Consider the following 27,459-nt stretch of genomic DNA (forward strand, 5'->3'; position numbering starts at 1 on the left):
CTCCGGGGCTTGTAATAGAAGGGAGCCAGCTACTGCTCACCTGTTGCAGCTGTGAGATTAATCCACCCTAGTGCAGGATCCTGGGAACAGTTCTGCACTAAGGTCCCTGCCTATGTCTGGTAGGTGAAAGAGACACCACACGGATGAGAGAGGCAGAACTCAGAGGAAAGTCACTTTGAATGGTTTATTGCCAGTGTTACAGAGGTCGACACAAGGTCAGACAGGCGGGAACCACACCAGAGTTGTAAAAAAACAAAAAACAAAATGCTTCTAGGTTTTCAGTCGACTTCAAAAAGGACCAAAGAGTTTGTCATGGCCAAGCCAGCTGCTGCATGTTCCTGGAGAGAGGTGAGAGGCAGCTGCAGTTTCTGGCACAGGTTGCTCCACAGGGAAGGGGGGAGGGGTGGCTGGCTGGCTGCTGCTTTCAGCTTGATAACCAAAGAACAGCATTAGCTCAGCTTTCAGGAAACAGCCACCCTCGGGAGAAGGGAATAACTTGTGCCCCTGATCTGTTTGCCCTCAAAGGCTGAGGCGGGTGTTTCATTAGATGAGCCGGATACAGCATCCTTCCTCCACCTCTGTCTTGCACTGCTCTGAACTCCTGCATGTGGGTTTCAAAGGGCATCGAGCCCTGTGATGAATCACTCCCTGGTAGGCCAGAACCCACGCCCAGCAGTTTCTGCCATTGCCTTTAGCAGCAGTGGGATGGGGCTAGAACAACCCCCAGTCCCTGACAGCTCAGCTTCAGAGGAGGGGCAGTGAGGTTGCTGTGACTCACAAGGACTCTCCACTATGCTCCTGGGAGAGTCACTAACCCTGTGCCTGGAGAATAGCAAGCGGCACAGCCTGAAGCCATTTGGGTAGGGGGAAAAAAAGTCAGGCTGGTGCACCAGCCAGACTCAGTGGGCTACTGATCTCTCAGGCTACATGTACACTGCAGGCTTCTTGTGCAAGAACTGCTTTGCAGGAAAGTTCTTGTGCAAAAGGTCTTCCACAAAAGCGTGTCCACACTGCCATGTGCTTTTGCGCAAGAGCTTCCATGGCAGCATGGACGCTCTCTTGTGCAAGAAAGCTCTGATGGCCATTTTAACCATAGGGGTTTCTTGCGCAAGAAATTCACGTTGCCTGTCTACACTGCCTTCTTGTGGAAGAGCTCTTGTGCAAGAGGGCTTATCCTATCGGGGAGAGGAATAACTTCCGGAAGAAGAACTGTTTTTCGACACTGTACTGTAAATTTACTTATACAAGAACGCGCATGCAGTGTAGACGCTCGGCAAGATTAGCCTGCAGTATAGACATAGCCACAAGGTATTGCAGCTTTGCATGGATACTGGACCAGGCTCCAAAGCACATCAGACCCATGCATTATAGGCTTCAGCTTAGTCCTGGCAGGATGGTGCCGCCTCTGCCCACCTTCCCAGGGTAATGGAAGCAAGAGGGTGGAACTGCCTTCTGACCACCATACAAAGTCACTGCTGCCTTCTCTTCCAGCCCAGGTACTGCTCATGCACATGTGCTCTCAGTCTCTGGACCAGGCAGCCTATTTGCTTCCCTACAGGGCATCATGCCACTCAGCCAAACTGACTTCCTCCCCCACACTGCAGAGCTGTTGCTGTGTGCATATCTTCCTATCCCTTAGGCCAGGGTGTTGGCATTTTCCAGAGCACCAGCCCAAGTAAGTCTTCAGGAGGGAACTTTCAGCCACCAGTTACATCGTCTCCAAAGCACTGATCCAGGTCAAGGAGCAGACAGCACCAGTGTGCACGGAGCTGCAGCCCTGGCCAAACCCCTGCTCAATACACACGCGCTCAGACTGGAACGTGTCCCAGTCTGCCAACATGACTGACGCAAGCCTCATGCCAGCCACACCCTGCACATGCAGCCCTCTCTCACTCCTCCTGACACACTGTACTAGGAGGATTGCCTGCTGGCTATTTAAAGGAAGACCAGAAATTGTTTGTCTGTAGCAATGATCCCGTGCGCCCCTCGGGGAGGTGCCCAAAGAGGCCCAGATACTATAACTAGAGGAAGCGGTGATGCAGTACAGCTAGGCAGCTGCATTTCCACCATTAACTGCACGGCCAGCTAGACTGCTACCCCTGAGAACATACTGCCACCAACCCCCTATCTCTATCACCCTCACTCCCTGCCCCACTGCCAGCTGATCAGACATAGCAAGAAGAGCGGGGAGCTGTAGCTCACAAATCAAGCCAGCTCCATCCCAAGAAAAGTGCTTCTTCACCTGCAACACCTACAAACACAGCCAAGGGGCAGCAGGACCCAGCAGGTCTTTTCCATCCACAGCATCTATGGTGTTGTGTGACCAGGATATTAAGAGTTCCTTGTTCAACCACTCAGTCCAAGCCATCCCCTGGCACAATCCTCCCAGGCCTGGCCCAGGAGCGTGACCTGTAGATACAGCACACCATGCTACCATAGCAACCGTAGCCATTATGCCATGGAAATCCAGAGTCACAGAGACAGAAGAGAGTTGCCAGTTGCCACAACAACTAGGACACTCAAAGACAGGAGCAAACCACAGGCATTTGTGTGTGCGCGACGGGGGAGCAGGAACCGGAATGTACCACTTGTGGCTAGAGGGAACTTGAGAAGAGTGCCTCCTAAAAAAGAAACATCTTACATTTTGCATTTGCAAAGATTTATTATATTAAATTGATTAAATAGTTTAATCAACTTAATCCAAAGCAGGAAACCATGTATCCAGCTGTGTAGCTACTGAAGACCACTCTTTTGAGAATTAAAGACAGCATGAAGCCTACAATTTGGTGACTACAATTGGGTAGTGCATGACTGGCCCACACATCAGTAACTAGAGTCTAGATTTATTCCCACCGCCTTGGTTTCTTATGCTCCTTCCTGGTCTCTCTCTCTCTCTCTCTCTCTCTGTCTCTCACACACACACACAAAACAAACACCACACCAAAATCTATACGGGTCTGTTTGATCTGCAATCATCTGAAGCAGGAAGATTTCTAAAGGAGTAGGACTGAATACCAGCTAGCACTTCTAGTGGACCTACAGAGCACAGGCCTCAAAATGGGTAGGACTGAGGGAGAACAGACATCAACATCTCAATTGGAAAATGGAGGCAGAGAGATTGAGGCCAACATTTTCAGAAAAGCATATACTGAGACACTGAGGCCCTGATTTGCTGCGCACCCACAACTCCAGATGAAGTGAATGGGAACTGTGGGTGCTCAGCACCTTTCATCATCAGAGCCAAGATGATTCAAGCTGGGCCACTGAGAACTGAAGCACCAAGAAATAAGAATCAGAGATTGCTTCTGAAGCTGCTGCCAAAGAGACTTGCCCGAAGCCCCACAGTGAGTTTGTGCTGACTAGACTGGGCAGGAAGAAGTTTTAAAAGCTGCCCTAAAAAATGCAAAAAATAAGAGTCTCTCACTCCACAGTAACAAGCTTTGGCAAATCTCAGTTACATTTGGGAGAACCAGGAGACAGTGGAGGGGTGGGGAGACTTAATTCATATTTTAAGACTCCCCTTGCATGTTCCATGGCCTACAAAAACCCGGGTCATTGGTATATTTTTTACTCAGTATGCCAGTATTTGGGGGAAATTAAAGAGAGGGGAGGTAAAAGGGGCCTCACTAGAGCAGTGGCCAGATCCAGAGCCCATGGAACACAGCTGGTCTTTCTGCAGTGGCTCAGAGCCAGCTGGCGGGGGCAGGGGGTACACTCCATTTTGCCTCTTCTCTCCCCCCACTGATGGGAGAGGAGTGGGAAGAAATTCCATCTCTCCCAAGGTGAGAGTCCCAGGAAAGACCCCGAACCCCTAATTAGAGCTTTCATTCTAGATACTTCTTTAAGTCTGCGTGGGGCTGCCCCCAATGATAAGCGCCCCCTTGCCCAAGTTCCCCAGGGTATTTCCACCCACCTCTCATGCCCCCTGGATCTCCTGAGCACCTGTTGTGGGGCTGGCTGATACACTGGCCCCCACATGGAATCTGGAGCTTCCTAAAGGAGCTGGGGCCAGGGAAGGATGGTGAGTTGAGATGGCCTAGGCAGCAGGATAAACTTGATCTCAAGTCCTGGTGGGTGCACACTCTCCTCTCTCATCACAAGCAGGCTCTTTTGCACATGGCCCTGACAAGCGGCCATATGAGCTCATGACATGTAGGAAAGTGGGAATCCACCCGACAGCAGCTCTGCCTCTCCCTCGGCCCTGAAGGAGACAGTTACAAACAAGAAATCTTATAAAAGACACAAAATGTATACAGCTACATGTCACTTTGCAGACAAGAAACGCTATCCCGCCCCTCTTCTCCCGTGCCAGCTGTCCCAGGTTTTGTCCCCCCTACTCCAGCCTTTAGGCTGAGCCATCCCATACACTCCACCCAAGGCCTAGGAGCCGATTATTTGGCCAGACCATGTCTCGTGCTTTGTGTGCGGGGTCAGGTTGGTGAGCACCACCTCCACAGCCTGGAACTTCTGGTTCTTGGGTGGAATGGGGCAAATTTTGTACGTCACCTCGTCTCCTTCCACTGGGACGTACTCCCCCTCGATGCTGGAAGAGAAGGACATATGGCACATTGTTAAGGGCTGAAACAAGACCCAAGCCAAAACAATACAAAACACAGGAATTAGTGATGTTCTTAATTACTGTGGCAACATCTACACTACAAGGTTTTTGCGCAAAAACCTGCGGAGCGTCCACACCTCAAATGAGCTCTTGCGCAATTAAATGGGCAGTTAAATGGCAGAACACAGGGCTTTTTCCACCGTAGGTAAACCTCCTTTTCTGAGGCATAACTGCTTTTAGCGCTACAACTATTGCACAAGAAAGTAAGTGTTTACACTCCAGAAAAAAAAACTGAAAAAACACAGGTGCTCTGATGGCCATTCTGTGAATGGCCATCAGAGCTTTCTTGTGCAAGAGCATCCAGGCAGTGTGGATGCTCTCCTGCGCAAAAGCACATCACTTTTGCAATATGTTTTGAGGTGTGGACGTGCTCTTACGCAAGAAGTTTTTGTGCAAGAACTCTTGCACAAAAACCTTGTAGTGTAGACGTAGCCTGTCTGTTCTTCGGGAAGTCGGGATCAATGCTTCATGCCTGAAGACCTGACATCAGCTGTGCCTTTTCTACAGGAGTGGGGAAAACTGCCGTGACATCCCTCTTCTCCCTGGCAACAGGATGAGGCCATGAGGGGCTCTGGCATCAGGCTGACTCTTGCTATTTGGGGTCTTTCACTGGGACAAAAGCAAGCAGAACAGGTACGGCCCAGATAGCAGCCTGTGCACTTCACCTACACACTCTACACCTCCAACCTGTACAGCCCCGCTCTGTAAAGTGGGCCAAGGGAAAAAGTGTAATCCTCTTTTCCTGGAGATCTTAGCCACTGCTATCCCTTCATAACCACAGCGAGCCCTTGTGGCCCAGTTAACACCACTCACCATGGGCATTTGTGGGTTGTGAAGGCATGCCCACCACAAACTGGACTGAGATCTCCCCAGCCCCTCTCACCCAAACACTTCCCACAGGCCCCAAACAGCCATCAAGCGGCAGCAACTTCTGGTCATTACCAGATATTGCTACCAGCAACCTCCAAGTTAGAGGCTACTGTCCTGTTAGCTAGCTCCTAGAGGCCTGGGTGACTGAGGGGACAGTGATGACATCAAGGTGAAAAGCTCCATATCCCACTCCCCACAGAACTCACTCAGACACGTGTACAAATATGTCCTCTGTGCCGTTCTCTGGAGTGATGAAGCCGTGGCCCTGGGAGCGGGAGAACTGCTTACAAACGCCCTTGAAGACAGGGCCAGCAGAGGCACGAGCCGTCCTAGGGAAGGAGAGAGGAGCGGGGAAAAGATGAAGCGGTCGTCTCACCATTAGACAGTGCCACTTCATGGATTCAGATTGAAGTCTCACAACAGCTCTAGCCCTGCAGAAGGCCATGCTGCCACCTTTTTAAAACAAGGAGGGGCCCCTTCCCATTAAGTTCATAGTCTGGTGTTTGCAGGACCGCCGAATGGGCAGCCCAGGCAGCAATGGGGTATCTTTTATATATTCCATCTAGCAAGACGCTAGATACAAAAGTGACTGCTGCTCTTAATGTCAGAGTTGGAGCTGCACATTCTGGCTATCATGGATGCCACTCAATTTAGCAGGACAGACACTGTTAATCTCACATCCTCTCTGAAGATCAGGGTTGCAATTACAACCAGGAGGTATTCAAGCTCATCTGAACAGGATATATACACACACACACACACACACACACACACACACACACTTTTGTTAGTCTCTAAGGTGCCCACAGGACTACTCGTTTTTAAAGTTACAGACTAGCACAGCTACCCCTCTGAGACTTTTTTAAACCAGGAGGCAGACAGAGATACCCTCTCCTCTGTTGCAAGCAGCTTTACACAATGGACAATCCCAAACCCAGACAGGAATCAAAGCCATTGTATTGCTACTGTTGTTCTCCCAACTGGCTTGCAAAGACCCATTGGACCCAGGTATTGTTGGTGCTGCAGTGAGGAGGTAGGGGGTGGAAGAGGAAATCAGTCAGCTATTAACAAAATTAACAGACCAGAGAGAGTCAACAGCCTCCCTGCAAGGGGGCAGGTAAGATCAGTCACTAAGTGATTGAAAGTGTTGGGACCTATGCCGCACACAGAGCATTTCCCTCAACCTCTGCTCTGTGTGGCATACGGGACACAGCCACATCACCATTGGCGAAGTAGGCAGCAGCCCAGGGTGTCACACATTAAAGTGGCACCACTGGAATAGCACTCTGAGTGCCAATCGCCCACTGATGTGCCAATCCCAAACAGTTCTTCACCAGCCCTGGAGTGTCTGTCTACATGCTCAACCACAGCAGCTCACATTTTCACTCCTTGATGGCCCAGAATCCTTTGCATGTTACCTCAGGACCTCATTTGAAGGAGCATCACTAACTGGTGCAGAGAGTTCTTGGAGGGCAGGAGCATGAGGTACCTGCTGTGTGCTTTTGAGTGGTGGGAGGAGGAGATAACAGTGAGGAGCCAGCTGGGTGGGCAGACATAAGAAAGCGATTTGTGGAAGCTTCCAATCTCATCCTTGCCTAGGGCAAGCGGGGACACAGGTCTGAGTTTGTTCACCATGAGCATTAGCGGTGAGTAGGGGTACATATAAGTGTGCGCACACGCACACCCCGTGCCAGAGACCACAGAGCAAGGGCCAGCTCAGTTACACATCAGCTCTCCCCACCCCCCCATCTGCAGCACACACTGAAAAACACACTCTGTGCCCATGCTTCCCTTGCTTCCTACTCTGTGTCTGCAGCATCTGGGTCATCACAGCTGCGGAATACCTGCTTGTCTGGGAGCTGCTGCGGTGGAATGAGCAGAGGGAGCCTGCCCCAGTGGGTGTCTGGGTGTGAGCATGCACAAATAGCTGCTACAATCTCTCCCATTGCTCCCCCACATTGGGGCCGCTAACAGGATTTATACTCTGCCCTACTGCCCCTTTAGCAGCAACCACCCCATCCGACCCTCAGCAGCATCAGCCAGCTACTTACGCAGAGTATGTTCTGGTTCTCTTGGTGGGGAGGGGGCTGGGCAGGTCCCGGAGGAGAAGATTGCTCCGCTCCCAGATCCGACTTCCCTCCCGGTGAAAGGGGAAGGTGGGCCAGACGGGAGACTTCGGGGAATGGAGAGGTGGGACTGTCGGCGGGGTGGCAGGGTCTGACGACATGGCTCGGTTGGCAGGGTGATCCGTCTTCTGGAGGGAAAAGCGGCAACAGGTAGAGAGCGAGCTTGTGATATTCACTCTTATTTCAACCTACGGTATGAAGCAGAGAAAGAGCTGGCATGACATACGGGGAATGGTGGGGGTGTAATGCAGCCAGTTGCCTCACTCTCATTGCATCCTAGCTCATTGGGTGAGCAGGGCCGGGCCCAGCCAGTGCGTGGAGAGGAAATCAGCCAGGAAAAGCTGTGTGCTGGAGAGGTGGGACGATGGGGGTGTTCCCGGGGCATCTGTACGGATCCCAAAGCCCCAGCGCATGGTCACAGCTTGGCAGTAAGACCAAGTTCCTCAAGCAAGCAAGGTGGGAATGGCTCAGACCTGGGGCCAGGGTTGGTGTTTTAGAAATCAAGTTTGTCACAGCGGGGCATACTTACAGGCAGCACAACTTTTTACAAAAGCTGCTGCGTTGGACTGCTCCTGCAGCTCCCACCCCCACGGACGCAGGCACCACCCACTCATCCACTGGAACCCACACTCACAAGAGGGGAGGGCCAAGGAGGATGAGGAAACTCCCTAGTGGCTCTGGGTGGGCCCACTCCTTCCACTGCTCCTGTGAGCAATGTCTCCCCCTCCCCCCCCCCCCCCGCAGCATCCTCCTTGGGAAGAAGCAGAGGAGACCCTGCTCCTGCCCTACTCAGTAGCCTGGGAAAGAGAGGTAGCAACACCCACGAGCTACTGCAGGAGCAGAGGTGAGGCTGGGAGGAAAATGGGGAGTCTAGAACCGGTTGCTGGGCTGGCAAATGGGCACACAGGGGAGACAAGAGCCCCACTTATATTGGTCAGATCACTTAAGCACTTAGTATAGATTGCAATGCAAGATGGGGGGAGGGGGGCGGGGAAATCAAGGTCTTTCCCCTGTGCTTAGACAATATCCCTCTGTGGCAGCTGCAGCTGGGACCCAGGTCATTGGCAAGATGGGCACCACCCAGAGAGCAACTGGGCTGGATGGAGCTGCAAGAGCTGCCTCTAGCTGCCCATTTGACTCAATTTTATTGAATTTGCTGTCATCATGAGAAGCCCATCTCTAGTCCCTTTCCTGCTGAGAGTCCGAGCTGCGGGAGGGATCAACACCTTGTCACTTCTGCTTGAAAGAACTTTCAGTTAGTCTCGGTATAGATCCTGGGGAGGAATTTTCCCTACAACTTGCCTGGGGAATTTAGAAGGATTTAGCTCCACTGCTCCCATTGCAATGTGAGCTGTGCCACTACATCCCCTCGTCAGCTTTAAACATCTCATCCTATAGAAAAGAGCTGTTGGTAACTCCCATTGGTCATGGGGTAGGATTTTTCAGATGTGATTTAAGACAGGTCTCCGCTAAAAAAATTGTAAGTCAGTTAGAGATGGGATTTGAGTGAGACATTTCTATACCCTCAATAGACCTAGTGTAGAAGAGATTGTACCAACATACAGCTTGGCACTAAAAATTAGCTGTGTGATGTATGTTAACTCTCATCATTGATATATGTGAACCAAAGTCCTTTTTATGTTGCAAATGTATACATACACCTCTGCTGAAACTGAAAAGTATTTTTCCTTCAATTGAATCAGACGGATGAAGGAAACACTGAATTCAGTGATGGAATGTGAATAATCTTTTATCCTGACTTTACGAATACAGCCAGACATTCAGGGAAGAGACCGCACAAAACCAATGGAAGGTATCTACAGAAGTATGTTAAAAGAAATAAGACTGGGTAATTGCTGAGGAGTGTTTGAGCAATAAGAGGTACTTGTGACTGCAATATTTTTCTGTAAGGGAGGAAGTAATGTCCATTGAAAGGTGTTCTTAATTAATTATGAACTATCAGTTGCTGCAATTGTCAATAATAATAACGATATCAGAAAGCCCTTTAGTCCAGTTCAGTCATGGAACCTGAGACAGCCATGTCAGAAAGTCCGTAAGTAATGTTGCCTCCCTCGGGCACAGTGACCCCAACAGTAATATAAGGTATCAAAAACAGAACAGGCTGAAGTGAATCTCATAGGAAAGTATTTTTCCCTCCAAAAAGGCGTTTCATTGTCTCTCACCGTGAGGACAGAGGTTGGGGGAATTAGATTGAGATTTGGGAATGAACACTGCCAGCATTCCAGCAGGTACAGAGGAAGTCCCAAACTACCTTTTCTTCATCATTCATGGGGTGGATGGTAAGATGTGTTTTCTTTCTATGTCCTGTACAATGCTGTATGAATCTTTGATTAAATAATTCCATTGGAGCCAGTTATGCTGATGATTTGCATTGCTACTAAATTCCAACACACAACAAAGTGCTTTTATTGCTATCATTTGTATCGCTTTGGGAACCAACGTGAGCTCCAATGGCAAATCCTATCCCTGACTCTTTTGCTGATATAACTTAATTCACCTCCTGGAGGGTTTACCAGTAAAGGGCATCCCCACTATAAGCTGCCCCAGTATACGTCAGTTCCACACTAAAGTGGCTGACGTTTGTAGAAACTGATGTGTTACAAGTCCTCCCGTTCCCCGCTATAAGTCGTGTGAAACACTCCCCCCAGTTTGCTTAAATGGAAGTCAGCCGTGGGAAAAAAATTCCCTGCTTTAAGTTGTTTTGCTGTAAGGCCAAGTTTGTTGGAACTTATCTTGGACTTATAGCGAGGGTGGCCTGGATAGCCACCACCAGGAGAAACACATGCTGCCGACTGTGGAAGCTGTGAGCGCTCTGCTAATCAGCTGGGTGGCATTTGAATCTCTCCTGGGTGGCCTCCCCAAGTGCACAGTTTACAGGGAACACTGCTGCCAACCCCTCTCCATAAGCTTTGTGAACATCAAGGCATGTAGAACAGGCCCACTCAAAATCAGCCAAAAGGAAGCGAACCCCATGGAAGCTGTTCTATTGAATAGAATCGTCTCCGTTTTTGTCCTGTCTTCCCACAGTCACGCTGTGCCTCACATGCTGGCACTGACATTGTCTACACTGTCGTCACCACCTCTTTCTTTTAACAGCCTTCTCCATTTCCGTTGCCCTCCCACTTAATCTCCTGACTGCTAAGCTCATTGTCTCAGTTATTCCCTCCTCCCCCCACAAAAAAAAAACACCAGAGAGAGCTAGGACGGAATCCAGCAATAGTTCTGTAAGCTGAGATACCCATCCCCCATCCTTCCTTCTCTACCAGGTGCTTACCTAGCCACTGTCCACATTCTGGAAAGCCACAGAGGGGCCCGTCAAGGATGCTCAGGCAATAGGAAGTCACAGTGCAGTTGTGGAAGTCTCGTCACTAGAGTTGTTTCAGGACAGATAGGACACTTTTCCACCACCCCCCGTGTTACATGAACATTGGCTTATGAATATGAACATATATAACTCAAAGATGCTTTATGGCAGGGATCTGTGTTCCTGGCTGCTGAGCCTTTATTGCTGAGCCCTCACAGAACTGAGCTGGATCAATGTTTGTGTTAATCTGCTGGGGAGTGGAAACTCCAATTCTGTGCCTTGTCTGGGGAAGAGCAGAGCTTCTGGCCCAGCAGCAGAGTTGTGGAGGGCCCTAGAGGGCAGGAAGGCATGCATCAGTGGCTTGATCAGCACACCAGCGGACAACCCCAAGGGGATTTCTGTGATCCAACTTGTCAGACACCTGTCAGAGAGGGTTTTGAGGTTTCATTGGTCCTGCCTTGGCATAGAATACTGGACCAGATGACCTCTCAAAGTCCCTTTGAGCCCTACAGTTCTATGATTGTATGCTTTTTGCCCTGAGATTTGCATAATGTGAGAGGGAAAAATGCTACAGAGTGATTGTTCACCAGATTCCTCACTCTTCCCAGCCTTGCCTAGGCATGTAACATCTTCACTGAGACAGAGGGATTCCACTTTTAAAGAAACCCATTCATTTATTGCTTTAGAGAAGTTGTGCTTCTCCCGGCACTTTGCAATAGACTACCGACCTCACATCTTTGCCACTGATCTGCTGTGTGACCCCAGGCAAGTCACTTCACTTCACTTCTCTGAGCTTCAGTTACCTCTCCTACCCTTTGCCTCATATCTACATTGTAATCTTCAGGACAAGGACTCTGGGCTGCTGTAGAGTGTCTAGCACACCAGTGTCTACAACCATCTCAGCTAAGGCACTATACACTAGTATAATGCTAATGATTTATTTTGATTTTAACCACAGAGCAGAAGTGGATATTGAGAGGTGACTCAACCACCTGATGCCCTTTTTTGGAGCACAGAGTTTGTTTCTCTAGATGTTACTCAATCCACCTTGCACAGACGGAAGTAGTTTCTTTCTCTAGTTTACCACAGTAAAGGTTTCCAAGCTGAGTTTAAGCCTCTCTATGACTACTGATGTCAGGCTGCTCTTCAGAAATACATACATGCAGGAATGCCAACACCCACACATTCAAAATCAGGACTCGTGAGACTGCATATGAGATTTTTTTTAAATTGAGGGGTGGGGGAGGGGATTGGCCTTCTGTTTTTGAGCCTTTAGGATTCATGTTCTCAAGCTTCCATCTGCTGCCATGTAATAAAGCAAGGGTTTTAAAGACAGACACCAAATTCTGAGAGACAAACAATTACATTGCAAGGGCTAGCAGCATTGGGGTGCCGGACTTTACAGCAAGAACAAGAAATTAGATACGGCTGTGGGCGACCGGCCTTCAGCGGACTTGAGACTCGGAGCTGCTATCTGGATCCCAAAGCTAATTGTTTAGTCATTTTGAAATCACCACATGGGTATGATCTCACTTGTTTTTGACACTCAGACCAATTGCATGGCAATGCTAGCCCTGATGGCGCAAGAGGCATTGAGAGAGGCTATTTTTGTGCATTTCTGTCCCATTGGGTAAGCAGGAGTATAATTTCTTAGGTACAGAGGAGTGTCTCGGGCCCCATTTGATGTGCATATGTCATGTCACCAGCAGACAGCTGTTGTGGATGCATTGCTTTGGGGGTTATTTTGGTTATGAGCCGCGTTCACTTGAACGTATGAGGACAGCCCAGCATTTGCAAGCAAAGGGGTGTCCTGGGCAAGTCCCAATGCCGAGAACTCTTTGCCTAGGAGAAGTTCCCCTGGCAGTTTCAACTGGAGGTGGGCTTCATTTCCTGCCTCAGACCGTTCTATGGCCCTGCATTTACACTGCTGCCAAGGTACAGCTCAGAGGCCTTTGCACTGCAGCAGAGACGGAGTGACTCCTAGGTCTCTGGTGCAGCCGTCACCTTCAGAGACAGAGGCAAGATGGGCGTGCTGGAGGCTAACGTATCAGCTTTATCAAACCACATCTACCTAGCCTGAAATTGTACCGAGCAGAACTTAACTGGTGCCAGCTAAGATAAAAATGACCACGCCCTCAGGCAGGGGCAGTACGTGGATTTCCAGGACATGCTCCACTGAAGTACCTATCCGCCACCTCATGGGCATGGGAAGCAGGGAAACTGTACAGAGGCTACAAACATGGGTCCTGCCATGAGGGCAGGGGACTGGACTTGATGACCTCTCGAGGTCTCTTCCAGTCCTAGTGTTCTATGATTCTAACATGATGCTCTTGGGTTCCAGAAGAAGCAGCCACATTAGCCAGAGGAGAGGCAAGAGAAAGGTACCACCGGGCTTGGCGGAGAGCATTGGCAGGTGAGCTTTGTGTGCACTGGGGAAGGAGGCTCAGAAAGCCTAGCCCAGTTCCACATCCCCAGTTGGCAATTAAACCACCAGCAGCTCCTTTAACACACACACACACACACACACACACACACACACACACACACACACACACACGCCCCAGAAAACCGGGAGATTTGAAATTCAGCTCCATACTCATGCATAGCCCCCTGAGGAAGGAGCAGAGCCCTTGGCGTGTGGATAAAGGGAGTCCCCTCCACCCTGAAAAGAGAAGGGGCTGAGTGCTGTGGGGAAGTTTTCTCGCTCGGTTCCAGTTTCAGGAAGGAAAGAAGCCAAGACGAGCAGATTCTCACCCTCCTCCCACCGGTTTTTTTTTCTGTGCAAGTTGCTGAGCCCTGAATGCTGCCAGTGTTCATCCTGCCTCTGCTCCAGCAGCCCCTGGTATCCAGGCCTTAACCTCTTCCCATCCAGACAGCTGCTATTGCCACTTGTGATCCTCCAAATCCTTTACTCAGCTTCCAGGGATGCTGAACACTGAGACCATGCTGCTCACCTAGGAGGTGGGGCTGGCCTATGCTAGGAGCGCTTTCCCGGTACCGGTACACAGTGTACCAGCAAAGTGCTCCTACCATGGGCACCACTGTACTAGCAAGGCTGTGCATTCACTGGTGTAGCTACATTGACAGGAGAGGCTTTGGCACCTCCTGCACATTGCAGGTCACAGAACCTCACCCATCCCCTCCTGTGCTAGACCCCTGACCTCCGGCTGAGTTACTGAAGTCCTCATATCATGGTTAAAGACTTCAAGTTGTTGAGAATCCACCATTTGCACTAGCTTAAACCTGCAAGTGATCCATGCCCCTTGCTGTGGAGCCAGGCAAAAACCCACCAGGGTCTCTGCCAGTCTCCAGTGGGGTGCAATACTTTGGTCTAATTTCAGCGCTTGAATGTAACGTGAGGATGTTGGCGGCCTGCAGTACACAGCAAGTCATCTAGTTTGAGTAGGATTGTGTGTCATAGGCCCCATACTACTAAATACCTGTGGAGAGTCTCCGTTAGCTCAAACATAAGGAGCTGTGCTTTTGAAGAAGTATCAACACTCTTTCCCCATCATCCCCCAGAGGTCTGAATAGTCATGGTTTGCAGCAGAGACAAAAAGTTCCAAATGGCCACACATTTGCTCTACTCTCCTTTCTCTCAGCCCCATCCACATTCACCTTTCCTGCCTCCTACCATTCTACTCTCACTGGAACCGCCCTGGCTCACATCGTAACATGAAAAAGAAAAAAAGATGTTGTGACACTGTACCTTGTGGTAGCGACCTCTAACCCCCATATTCCTCATCCATATAGAATTGGGATCTTGCATATAAAGCACTAGAGGATTTACCCCACGTTGCTTGGGTCCTTACCCTAAATAAGTTTTGTTTTTCTCTGTTTCAATCATTGCTCTGGGATGGGGATTTGGGGTTCAGTAGGCAGGCTGCCCCTGGGAGAGAGGACAAGCCCAGCCCTCTCTCACTGCAGCAGCTTGGGGCTAGGACAGAAGGACCAATTTATGGCTGCTGCAGCTGCTGTGAATACAGCTGGAGAAAGGGTGCATGTCCCCAGCTGAGGGACAGACACAAACAGACAAACTCTTTGAAATATATAGTAGATAGCTGTCCCTTTCTCCACCTCTGCCAGCCCAATGGGGTTATAGCTGTCCCTGTCCCGATCTCTGGTCCCTTGTAGCCCCCTGTGGTCCTTCTACAGTATAACTGTCTCTCCTACCACACCCCTCCCTTTCCATTTTATGAGAAACAATCACATTCCAGGCACATCCCATCATCCTGGAACAACCAAACCCTCACCTTGCTCTAAGTTATGATAAGAGAAAGCTGTATGGCAAATTTGGTGATCCTAGTACATACTGTTTAGGAGGAGTTCTTGAACAAATGGACTTGCAGATGGACAGACAGACAGATGCAAAATTTCTAACATATACAGTAAGAAGAAGATGCCATGTGAGGTAGCAGGGGATAGGTTATGATCAGCTGAAAGTCATTTCTCTATCCATATAAGTATCTTTAATGCACATGAAATTATCAGAATTGTGTTGTATGATTCTCACTAAAATATGCTGTGGATTTGGGAGATGCCCAGATAACTAGCTCTCCAGAGACAATGACAAGGGGAGGTAACAAACATCCAGGTGCCTGCTGTTGGACAGATGGGTGGATGCTGTTGGTAGGGATGCCAGGTGTCCAGTGTTGGCCAATGTTTTTCTTGCCATGTTCGATAGTTTCACAAAAAGTATCTGGCAACTCTAGCTGATGGATGGCTATCACCAGCCATTGCCCAGCAATAGAGCTGCAATGCAATGACTCACTTACATGAGCCACATCAGGGGAGTTGTTCAACTTTGCCTGGACACTCAGCAACGTCCCCCTGGACTTGTGTTCTTCAAGCACAGGGACTAAGGGTATAAGAACCAAACACAGAGGCTCATGTTTGGCCTTTCTCCTTCACCCTCCTCGGCTGCAAGCAACCAGGCCACTGAGAAGACTGAAGGTTCCAACTGAGAGGACTGGCCCAGATTTCAAGGGTGAAATCTATGTACTATGGACTGCAATATCCAGTTGGGTGAGAAAAACTGCTAGATCTAGGTGTTGCCCAGTCTAATGGAGGGAGAGTTTACATGGCGGCTACGTCTACACTGGCATGATTTTGCGGAAGAGTTCTTGTGCAAAAACTCTTCCAGAAGAGAGCGTCTACACTGGCATGTGCTTTTGCGCAAGAGCATCCATGCCAGTGTAGCCACTCTCTTGCGCAAGAAAGCTCTGATGGCCATTTTAACCATAGGGGTTTCTTGCTCAAGAAATTCATGTTGCCTGTCTACACTGGCCTCTTGAGCAAGAACAGTTGCGCAAAAGGGCTTATTCCTGAGTGGGAGCATCATAGTTCTTGCACAAGAAGCCCTGATTTCATACATTAGAACGTCAGTGTTCTTGCGCAAGATCGCGCCAATGTAGACACAGCCGGCATATTTATATATTGTATTTTATTTTAGTAACTACTCTGACTTTTTGCCTACCACGTAATAGCACTTAAAATCCATCTTTTATAGCCAATAAACTTGTTTTACTGTTTATCTTTACCAGTGAGGTTGCCTGAAGCATTTGGTTAATTTGCTCAGGGGTTTTTCCAAAGCTAGCGTATATCCACTTTCCATTGACACAGTGGTGAACCAATTAATAAATTAGATGGTATATTCCTGGGGTATAAGGCTGGGAGTTGGGGGGATTTGACTGGTGCCTTTCTCTGTGCAATTCCTATGTGGCTCTGGGAGCATTCATGCCATCTAGCTTGGTGGGGGGTGCTCCACATGCAGTTAATTCTACTGAGTGATAACAGCGTCTGGAGGGGTTTGCTGCTTGCAACTAGCAAAACATTGCAAGGGACAGCCCTGCTGGAGACAGTTAAAGGGGCACAGCAATCCCACAGTCCCACACTGCACCCTGGGGGAGGGAGATCCCTTTACAGACTTTTTGACTGTTTGTAAAATGGCATCTACTTCCACTGAAATGAAACATCTGGATTAGGTAACTTCTTGCAGCATCGCTGTAAAATTGCACCAGAGCCTTTTGACTCCTATATTCAGTAGAGGGGACTATTTCCACTTCCTTCTCCTTTAGCAGAAGCAGCATCTGCTACAAAACAGCACTGTACATCCTCCTTCGCACCCCCTCCCCCCCATTCTCAGAGCTACGAGACCCAAGAGCACAGCAGTTCTGAAACCTCATCAGAACTGGAGTTAGGCCAACAGCCAGACTAAGACAACATTGCTACAGAGGAGTGTCTAGGGCCCCAGTTTCTGGAGCCATGTGATTATATCAGAAGGGCAAGTTTTTTAGTAAGAGTTTCTAGCCCTTATGGTTGCTAAATGTGACCCATGAATAGCCAGTCTAGAGACATCTGCTTTACTATGCAGCCAGCCTCTGACAGTGGCTCAGAGAGGTGTGAATGGCCCCCGGCTTCTCAGCCAGTTCTGGAGGAATCCTACTAACATGACCCCAATAAGGGACTATGATGGGGAAAAATGTAAGAGGCCCTGCCCTGTCACCCAGTAGGTAGATCCTGGCTGCTGGGATAAGTACTAAAGCAGGGGTGACCGGGTGAGGAACCTTTCTTGGGTCGGGGGCCACTGACCCACAGGAAAAAAAAAAAAATCAGTCAGGGGCTACACACAAGTAAGAAGCAAAAAACAAAACAAACCCCCCCCACACCCTGCCAAATCCTCACTGACATGGCCCCCGACTGAAAGGAGAAAGACACTCCCTGCATTCCCCTCCCACACTAGAGCCTAGGGGAGGCCCTGGCTAGTAGATTGTGTGTGCTCCAGCGCTGCAGGGAGGCAGCAAGGGGCTGGAGCACCAGCACAGGCTCACCAATGCTGAGGGGGGAGCCCCAAGCCTTGGGGACTGAATCCAGGCCAGTCAGAGGACACATCAGGCCTCCAGGGCCCACCTCTGTAGTAAGGGGACATAAGCCTGCCACCCCTGCTTCTCCAGAGGGCAGAGAGCACAGGATCCTAGCTGTCCTCTGGAGGGTGGGGAAGAAGAGGCCCCATGTTGCTGCCCCCGTCTCTTGGAAAGGAACTAGGGGGCCTCTGCCATCCCCAGTCCAAGTGGAGGGGGGCTCAGGGACAGAGACATGTGAGGCACTTCGGCCTGGGGCCATCAGAGCACATCATGATGCTTTATTCCAGCCTTTTTTGGAGCCAAAACAGAACCATTTGCTCCGTGGTAAAGGAATCAGGGAGACCTGCTCCCTTCCTCTGGAAGAACAGCACCCCCAGTTCCAGCCCCAAGGGTATTCGCTCTTCAGTCTCAGAGGCTGGGGAGGAGCAGAATCTAGCAACTCTCACCAGAAACAGGCAAAGTCTGCAGCCGGCACAGGTTGGTAACTAGCCCGCCTAGCCCCTAGGGAGCGCTAGATGGGATGGGCGTATGGCATCTTAGGCTTGAGCTGCTCAGGAAATGGGACTTTCCATGGAACATTTAGATGAAATGAAAACAATTTGGTTTTCCAGCAGCAAATACTCAGCAACATGTGGGTGGCAGGCACAGACTGAGGAAAGTTTTTAGCCAAAAAGGCTTTGATCGGTCCTGCTTGGGGTAAACCAGCAGCACACTGGCAGAGCTAGGGGGAGCCTCACTGTGAAAACAGATTAGTCAGAAAGCACTGAGCAATTCGGGTGGAGGAAGAGCAGGGCCTCAGGGCTCAAATGGCCAGAAGGGGCAAAGTAACCGGCACTGCTGAGTTTTCTGCTTTGGAGTCACATGCTGGTTTTCTTGAGTCACTTCATTGCTATTCTGGTGACCAGACACTGCAGAGATGGGCACTTGCCTGCTGTCTAGATGGAGATGTATTGGCAGATGCCAGTCAGTGCCAGGCCTGAAGTTGCAAAGGATGCTGCAGCTCACAATGGAAATACATTGGCAGAGCAGTGCAAGGAAGGTAGTGTGGCACCTGCTTGTAGTGGGCCTGCTGGAGTCCAGGGCTTTCGGTCCAGTAAAGGACACAAGCAACCCTCATTTTACCTCCTTCCCTTCCCTGGCTGTCAGCCACTGTGGATGCCATGTTTGCCTTCTACGAATAAATGCACAGAGTAGCATGTGATCTCCCTCCAGGAAGAAACAATCAGGTGCCCATCAGCCTCTCCTAGGGTACAGGGTGTTGTATCTGTGTCAATAGCTGTAGTGCCCTATCAGTCCCCTCAGTCACCCAGGCCTGTAGGGCAACGTGCGACCTGCTCTTTGGGCAGAGGAGGCCGAAATATCCACGTGCCGGAGAAGGCTACATGATGGAGCAGACATGCAGAGGTGAGCGCCACAGTCCCAGCACAGCACCTTCCCTAATCCCCACAGGAAGGCTGAAGTAAAGCTCCTGAAATGATGCTGTGCACACACCGACACATCCCCTCCCCCCGCTGCTAGTCAGCCACACCTCCGGCGTGCAGGAACCAGAACTAAGTGGAGGCAGGTGGTGGGACTGGCATCCTGTAGTCGGTCAGTCTCTCTCTCACACATACACACTGAATTCAAAGTCCCTCACAGGCCTGGTTTACACTGGGAGTCTAGGTTGAACTCAGCTGCATAGGTCGAATTTCTACAGGAAACAGCCCTATGGGGGTGTCAGATGAGGAGTATCGGGTGTCCCAAGGTTTCCCCCATGAAATAAACTAACTGCCCCTGTCCCACCCTTCTTCTGGCCTCTGAACTCCAACAGAGTCCCAGAGCTCCCTCTGCCCCCATGCTCAGATCCTGCCCTCGGGAAGGGTGGGGAGGAGAGATGAGAAGAGCAAGCTGGGATTCCCCTGGGAGGCGGTGATCTCCCAGAAATGGCTGTCTCTCGCAGCTGGATGATGGCACTGCCTTGCTTAGTACCACAGACTGGCTCAGGCAGCTTGTTCCAGTGCAGCCAGCCTGCCTCAGAACTGCCCCAGAGCTCTGATTTGCACTGTCAGTGTCCCCCCCTCCTCCCGGTAACTCACTCCCCTTGAGGGCTTGTCCTCCCCCTGCAAAGAATCCCACACAGGCACCCTCAAGTTGTCTGTCAGACCCTTACACACGGAGACTCCATCCCTAAGGGAATCTGCAAACAAGCCTCACTGGATGGTCTACTTTGTCCCTAGCCTTTCAGACACCACTTGCCTTTCTCTCCCTCCACCCACCCAGCTGCCCCTGGTCTCCAGACCAGCCCCCACAGCAGCGATTTCTCACCTCCTTCTCTCTGCCAGGCTCTCGCGGGATCCAAGTGTCGATACCCTGGGCTTGTTTGTGCCCCTGCAACAATGCTGCCTCTCTCTCGTCTGCTCCTGTGGCCTAGGACGGCCCCTCCACCCTTCCTATGTACGCTTACCTCCTGCGTGCAGCGCTAAACACAGCTCTGGCAGAGGGACAGCTTCCTATCTGTGCAAACCACCACCCAGCGGGCTGTGACACAGCACAGAAGGCTGAAGGAGGGGAACCCGTGCCAAGCCCCGCTCTGTGACACAGCCTGGGATGGCTGCCACCGAACATGCAGGGAGGCAGGGCCTGGGGACCCATGAGACAGCATCCGAAATGGACTGGACTGCAGCAGAAGCCTGCTCACCTCTGCCCTAATCATTTACAGAGGACAGGATGCCGGGGCTCTGGTCACAGAGGGTCTTTACAGAGCTCATGGCCCTTCTCACAAATTGGAGTATTATCTGACTCCAAATCAGATAATATTCTATTGGTCTAACCTCACTTCCTGTGGGTTTTAATTGTCACTCCCCCTCCTAAGACACTGTTGGATTGTCACTGGCAGTCAAACTCCTCAAGGCACCCAACCAGGACCAGATTATGAAACAGACTTTAGGGGCTGCAGCCCAGGACCGTGGGCTAAGGGGGGCTCCCGGGATGCAGACACTAAAGCCCTTTTGTGCTGTGTTCTAGGCTGGCTCTGCCTGATGGGGAGGAGGAGAAGGCTGCTCCTCGTGCTGCAATTCTCCCTCCTCTCCTGGCTGGACCCATGTCCCCATGAGTGCAGGGAAGCTCTCTGATGCCGGCAAGCTTTTCACCTGCTGCTCTCATTGGCTGGGAATCGTGGCCAATGGGAATGGTAGGGAGAGGGGCCTGCAAGCCCAGGTTGGGTGCAGAGCCACCTGTTCCCCCCCAAATGGTAGCTGCACAAAGTAAGTGTCCCAATCCCCTGCCCCCTCCCATGCCCCCATCCCAGCCAACTCCCTGGCAGCCCCCCTCCTGCATACTGAATTCCTTATTTTTAGCCCCACCCCAAAGCCTAGGTGCCCCTTACAAATCTACTAGCCTGGGCCCCCAGAGCAGTTAATCCAGCCCTGCATGCAACACCCCCCACTCCCCCCAAAAAAGAGCATGACAAAGCTTAACATGTATATAAGATACTCAAAGCATCTAAAAAGCAACTGAGGGACGACTACATTTTATTTTGGGGCAAGAGCAATCTCTATATTCAGTTGGTCCTGCATTTGGGATTATTGTAGCATCATTTCCCTTTGCTAAATGTGCTCAGATATTGGCATCTCACACTAAAGAGATTATCTTCTCTACTGCACTAGTCTCTTCCTCTCCCTAGGGGGTCCCACCTTCTCCACTTTCCCCCAGTCAATCCTGCATAATGCCTGGAACATCACAACCACATTTATGGCCGACAGTAACGTCACAAGCAAGCTCTGATAGAAGGAGAAGCTACCTGTTGGGGAGGGTAAAGCTCATTCCCAGGGCAGAAATATCTGCCCTAGCTGGGGAGGAAATAAGAAGTTGCTGGCAGAGTCAACAGTGTTCTTGATTAGCATCTCCCACCTGTTCCTTTTACTCATTTCACTTGCCCAAGCAATCATGACCCCTCGTCATGAGACACTTGAATCGCTGTCTTGTCACTTTTGGGGGATTCTCCTATTGTCTCAGGAGCCTGTGGGGCAGATCCATCACAACCAGGGGTCACCCACACAAGCTTCTTGTCCCTTGCCTGGGTGGATGGGCTGAAGGGACATTTGGGGAAACCACGGAAGAGCCACTGGGGAAGGGGTTGGGTGCAGGGGACTCCGGGGTCAGTGGCTGGCGCTGGGGAGAATGGGAGGCTCTAGGGGTTAGGACTGGCACTGGGAGACTCTGGAGGCCGGGGCTTTTAGCAGACCTGTGACAGTTCATTCACGTTTTTTGGCTCACTGGCTCTCAGGCACCCCTTTCCCATGTACAAATTGTTCCAGCACCACTGCCCCCACGCACCCTTCTGAACCTCTCTGTGACACCCCAGCAGCCCCATGTGCCCCACATATCCTGTGCCTCCTGCCCTGTCCCAACAAGCAGGACAGTGTGAGGAAGGCAACCCCCTTCTTGAGCCTTTCTGTGGCTGGGCCTGGTCTGGGAGTGGCTGCTTTCTGCATCGGTGCCACAGCAGCCCCTGGAGGGTGAAATGTGTAACTGCAGCACCTTGCCAACAGCATGTCTTTTCTGTAGGGAAAAAAACTGTACGGCACATGAATTCTGTGCATGTGCAGTATCGCAGAACACCCTACCACTGATCTGCCAACAGAGATGGCACGTAACCCTTGATGATGCGAGGGAACACTAGTTCAAGGTTCGGTGGGGAGGGGCATCATCCCACTTTTTGTCTCCCACCATCCCACCTTTTGTCTCTGGCCAGCAGCAGATGTAGGAGCACCAGGACAGAGGCGAGCAAGCACCTCGGGGAGCACCTCACTGGAGCCTGCCTCCTCAGGCTGGGTTTGGGATCTATAGCGGGAGAGGCAAGAGTATACTGGGCACAGCTTGAAACTGTGCTGCCTGCCCTGCCAGGGGAGCGCCCAGCCATGCAGAGGTATCCAGCTTAGGCAGTAGGACAGGGAGGGATGCCAGGTAAGCAGCCAACACTGTGGATCCCACAGCATGGAGAGCCAGGGGCATGCACTGCTCCCACCAGCTCCTCATAGGAGACAGTTTTCAAACTGTGGGGTGCTTGCTCCCAAGAGCTAAATGAAAAAAAAAATATGGGGGACACAGTGAGGCACATGCCCCCCATATTACTATGGGTCCTTATATTTCCATCACCCTGGAGGAACCATCCAGTGTCTTGCCAGTCAAATAGCAACACTGATGGGGCCCAAAGTCCAGCTTTCCCCCACTGAGGATTGCATCACAGTCTCCTGAAGCGCATGAGGTTACACTGCATCTGCAATTACATGTGGTGTTCTCCAGACCCACAGGGGCAGCATCCAGAGGTCTTGTGCAGCTAACGCCCACTGGCTCATTTCAGGGTCCTGGACATAATTATTTCAAGGGACATAATTAGCTCTGACACCAGGACACCCACAACTGCGGTCTTTGCAATGCCCGCAAGACAAATACAAGCAGGAAAGGGACCCTTCTTACCACATCCTTCTCCCTGCAAGGGAGCAAGCCACAGAGGCAGGTTCCCTTCCCCCATTCCAAAGACCCATTAAGGGTCCCGAGACATGTGATAGTCTGCTCAAAAGTTAGGGTGGAAACCTTGGCACAGCTAGTCACTATGGGACAGTAAGACTGATCCCATCCTAATCTGAAGGCCCACTGCAAACAAAGGAACTGAGGACACTGAAGTCATAGCAAAGATGCACTAAACGAAGAGAAGGGCTGTGAATGTATCAGCCCAAGAGTCCTTGTTATTCCCATCTGGCCAGAAGGAGATGCAGAGGGGCTGGGAGCAGAGGGAAAACCTATTTCAGGCCTCTCTCCCATAAGATTCCCTTCTGATCCGAACAGCCACATTCTTATAGAGTAAGATCTAGGATGGCTTTGAACAATGCAAATTGCTGTTCTCCTCTTCCCCACCTTCAAGAGCCATGCTCTGCCAGGGGGCTAAGAGTGCTTCCTTCACAAGCCTGTCAACCTTTACTGGCGTTGGCAACAGAGAGACAGACAGACACCCCCAGGGGAATGGAATCCAGGTCACCCCTATGGCACAGTGGTGTGTGCATTAGCTTAGCTCCACAAAATGGAGGTCAGGAGGTTTTCCAGTACAACCCTCTGCCAATTGCTGACAGATTCATTCCTCCCAGCCTTGGGCCTCTCCCTTTGGAGACCAGAAGCTCTGTGGCTTTGCTTGGAGAGTAGGAGTATGTGAAAGCCATCTGAGTCCAGGCCTCACACTCTGAGCTCATTTTGGGGGAGCAGGCTCAGCAGCCTGTGTTCTCATTAAAAACCAAACCCTTATATTTCATTAAAAGTGCTGCCATGCTCCAGAACCCTGCAGACTTCCTCTTTCCTGCAGCAGCATGAGTGAGAGCTCCCTTTGCTATTTCAGGAAAGAAAAGAGGACCGTTCCAAGCATCGCTGGGGAAAAAAAAAAACTGTTCTACTGAAGAATATGCAAAAACCCAGTTTAATTATTCAAGACTGGCTGTAGACACATCAGCTTTCATCTAGAGCTCCCTGTGCCCCATTCATCCAGATCAGAAATATCCACAATTTATCAAACAAAATCTCTCTCTCTTTTTTAAACATAGAGGCATTCATTTTGGAGCTAGCTGAGACCTCCTTTAACTAGACCTCCTTTGGAGGGGTCATGATGTTTTTGAAGAGAAAACAGCCCACTTTCTCCCATCTCCCCTCCCTCGGTACAGGAGCAAAGATAATCCCTGCAATGTCATTCAGCCAAGCTACAAGGTACCTACCTAGTTTGGTTCATCTCCCCCAGTAAATCAGTGCCTCCAGGCCTTTAATCATCTCTGGTGCTCTTCTTTGTATTTTCTCCCATTTGTCAAGACCTTTCAGGTAAGTTGGTGCCCAGGATTTCACATATTTCAGGGATGGTTGCACCAAAGCCATCTAAAAGCAGACTGTTACATTCCTGTTCTCCAATTGAACGTCTCTATGCATTCAAGCTCAAATTGCATCTGCTTTTATCGCAGCTGTAGCCCATCACAAATTCAGGTCTAATGTGCTGTTCACACTCACACCTTGGTCAGTTTGACAATTCCTACTTGCTAAGATTTGCCCTTCTACAAACTAGCTCTTTTCAGATTATTTTTCCTCTGGAATCTCATTTAATGATTTCCTGCCCATCTCTCTCACTTATCTAGGTCGCTAGTGTTTGCAACTCCTCCCAGTTTAGAATCATCTGCAGGTTCCCATGTGCTATTTGCCACCTCTTCCGACTCATTAATAAAGATGATAAGTTGTAAGAAGGGACTGCTCCCTGCAACATCTCATTGAAAATGCCATCTCCCCAGCTACTGCATCAAAGGGAGTATACTGCCAAATTAGAGACCACCATGTACATTTCCTTTACCCTAGAAAGCTTTCTTGGCACACCCTTGCCTCAGGCAAAAAGCCCTAGTATGTATAGGGCACAGAAAAGTGAAGGCAGAATTTTGGCCTAGACCTGCTCCTTAATGGATGGCTACACCCCAAACATGCAAATTGTCTAACACACACAGACGGATCTCTCTCAATATAGACCTACACACACACAAATACGATTAGTTGGTCCTCAGAGTTCAATAATAAATTTACATTTTAATACTCCCTCCCTATATACACACTCACTTAGTCACTGGTCTAAGAGCTGGAATATGCTGCTCTCATGGGGGATTATTTTAAAATAGATTGTAGCCAGCTGGGAAATGTGATGGTTAAATTAGTAGGTTACCATAAACAGGTCTGCTCGATTGGTTCACAGACAACCCTTATTCTTTCTTCTCTTCTCCCTCCTCTTCAGATCAGAGCTGTGGTGTCTGGCAGGTTTTTATAAATGCTGTCTCTATGCAATGCTAATGAAAGCCTCTTATCCCTGCCTGGCTTGGGTACAGTGTCCTGCCATCAAGAGTTAAAACACAAGGGATACACTTTCACTTAGATGCTCAATGCTCCTTTACAGAGAGGAATCACAATAATATAAATAAATAAACCATTTAGTGGACTACATGCTTAAAGCTCCCTTCCCTTGAGCTGATCACACTTACCCCTCCAAGGAGCTCTGGTGAAGGAGCCACATCTACAACAGCCCAATTAGTGGTAAAATATAAATATTAGCTTTATAGCTAGATTATAAAAGCCTTCATAGTTAGTGCTAGACTAATGGATTTGGGGGCTGGTGATGGGAGAGAGAACAAACAAGATACCAGTGCCAAAGGGGTGGAGGTTGGAAAGAGAAGCCATCATGGAGTCTTGATTAGCTTTTTTTAAAAAATATGCATAATAAAAAAGAGAGACCCCAGCTTGATTTTAATGGGAAGAGTGGTTGTTTTAATATGTCAAGTTAATGTCTCAATCTACCCTCTTCCTCCTTTGTAGATTTAACCTGTTGTTTGCAGGAAACAATTTTAGTCAGTCCAAGATAATACCTCTTTAAAACCTCCTTAATGAGGGGTTTTACAAATCACATCCCCTTCCCTCTGAAAATGACACAAGACTATCCCCCCAGCTGACCCCAGCCTTTGATAGCAAAGCCACAGCTATTCACAAAGGGGTGGGGGGAAGTCACACACACAATACTAGTGCGGATGCCAAAGGATTATTTTGGTTTTAGGTAGGGGAAGGGAAGAGAAGAGAAGAGAGAGAGAGAGAGTGAGGCAGATGGGAGGGGAAGTTAATTCACATTTAATTTTACACCTTCTCCTCAACACTATTTAATCCCAGAGGATGAGTCACTGCACACCTATGTCTCTTGCAGCACTGTACCAGAGGATACTAACTGGGGCATTTTGCCTCCCCTTCCCTCCTTGTCAATTACAGCCCCTCCCGCAGCTGTAATTTACAAAGCGTCAGTGCCTAGAGTGGATGAAGGCTCCTCTATTACCTTGGCGGGGAGTAGCAGCAGTCCTCTCGCACTCAGCCGCGCTCCGGGGTTTTTCTTCTCCCCCTCTCTCCTCTTGTCACACTGCTAGCTGCTCCTGATGAATTGAAAATATTTGGCGTGTGTGATGTTGCACCCTGAGCTTCGCACATACACTCCTTCCTCCTGACGTCAGGATGCTAAAGAAGGGGAGGTGGAGAGGATAGGTGGGAGGTACTATAGCTAGAACTGCTACTCTGGACTTAAAGAGACATGCATTTTTGCGTGGGGAGGCAGGAGAAGTAGGGTTGTTAGAGCACATCTCTCAAGAATTCAGACATGGTGGGGGGAGGTGACATGGCATAAGATGGATAGCCTTGAAACTGCAAGGAAAGAGGCTGATCATGAGCAATAGGGGATGACCAGAGAACAGCAGAGGATGGAAGCTGGGATTTACAGAGGGGGCAGTCATTTATTTAATTACCCCTGGGGGAAGGTGTAGCTGGACTTGCTCTAAGCTGCTTCCAGTCATGGGGATAGGTCCCAGAGAGTATAATGAAGGGTAACTTTTCTTCCCCACGGCCTTTAGTGGTCTCAGTCCTATCATACCTCCTCCTCCATACTTTCCCCAGGAGACTGTGAAATGTTACAGGCTCTGATGCTTTCAGTTGGCAGACAACATCCTGCTTGATACAAACTTTTCAACAGCTGTGGGGGCTGTAACTCCCTCCTGACACAGTCCATGAGTCAAGTGGGGACTGGGATGAAGAGCAGTTGAATCGGGCAACAGAGAGATAATGCTATTCACAACCAAGTAT

The 27,459-nt window shown here is 49.9% G+C and overlaps 1 protein-coding gene across 5 annotated transcripts; it reads right to left on the reverse strand.

The window, feature by feature from the left end:
* Positions 1 to 170: 170 nt before the first annotated feature.
* Positions 171 to 26,837, reverse strand: CSDC2 (cold shock domain containing C2). 5 transcript variants are annotated; one of them, XM_006123972.5, is made up of 4 exons: positions 26,666 to 26,837; positions 7,540 to 7,742; positions 5,695 to 5,817; positions 171 to 4,543 (listed from the first exon to the last, which is right to left on the reverse strand). In XM_006123972.5, the coding sequence occupies exons 2-4, from the start codon at positions 7,713 to 7,715 to the stop codon at positions 4,381 to 4,383; spliced, it is 462 nt and encodes a 153-aa protein (XP_006124034.3). In that variant the 5' UTR covers positions 7,716 to 7,742; positions 26,666 to 26,837; the 3' UTR covers positions 171 to 4,380. The 5 variants fall into 5 exon arrangements, with proteins under 5 accessions (XP_006124034.3, XP_006124033.3, XP_075792166.2 ...); XM_006123971.5 differs by having other exon boundaries at positions 7,540 to 7,802; positions 26,666 to 26,835; XM_075936051.2 differs by lacking the exon at positions 26,666 to 26,837 and adding an exon at positions 20,480 to 20,500 and having other exon boundaries at positions 7,540 to 7,802.
* Positions 26,838 to 27,459: the final 622 nt, after the last annotated feature.

Source organism: Pelodiscus sinensis, chromosome 1 (genome assembly GCF_052426305.1).
Source record: "Pelodiscus sinensis isolate ZL-2025 chromosome 1, ASM5242630v1, whole genome shotgun sequence".
Taxonomy (NCBI): Eukaryota; Metazoa; Chordata; order Testudines; family Trionychidae; genus Pelodiscus; species Pelodiscus sinensis.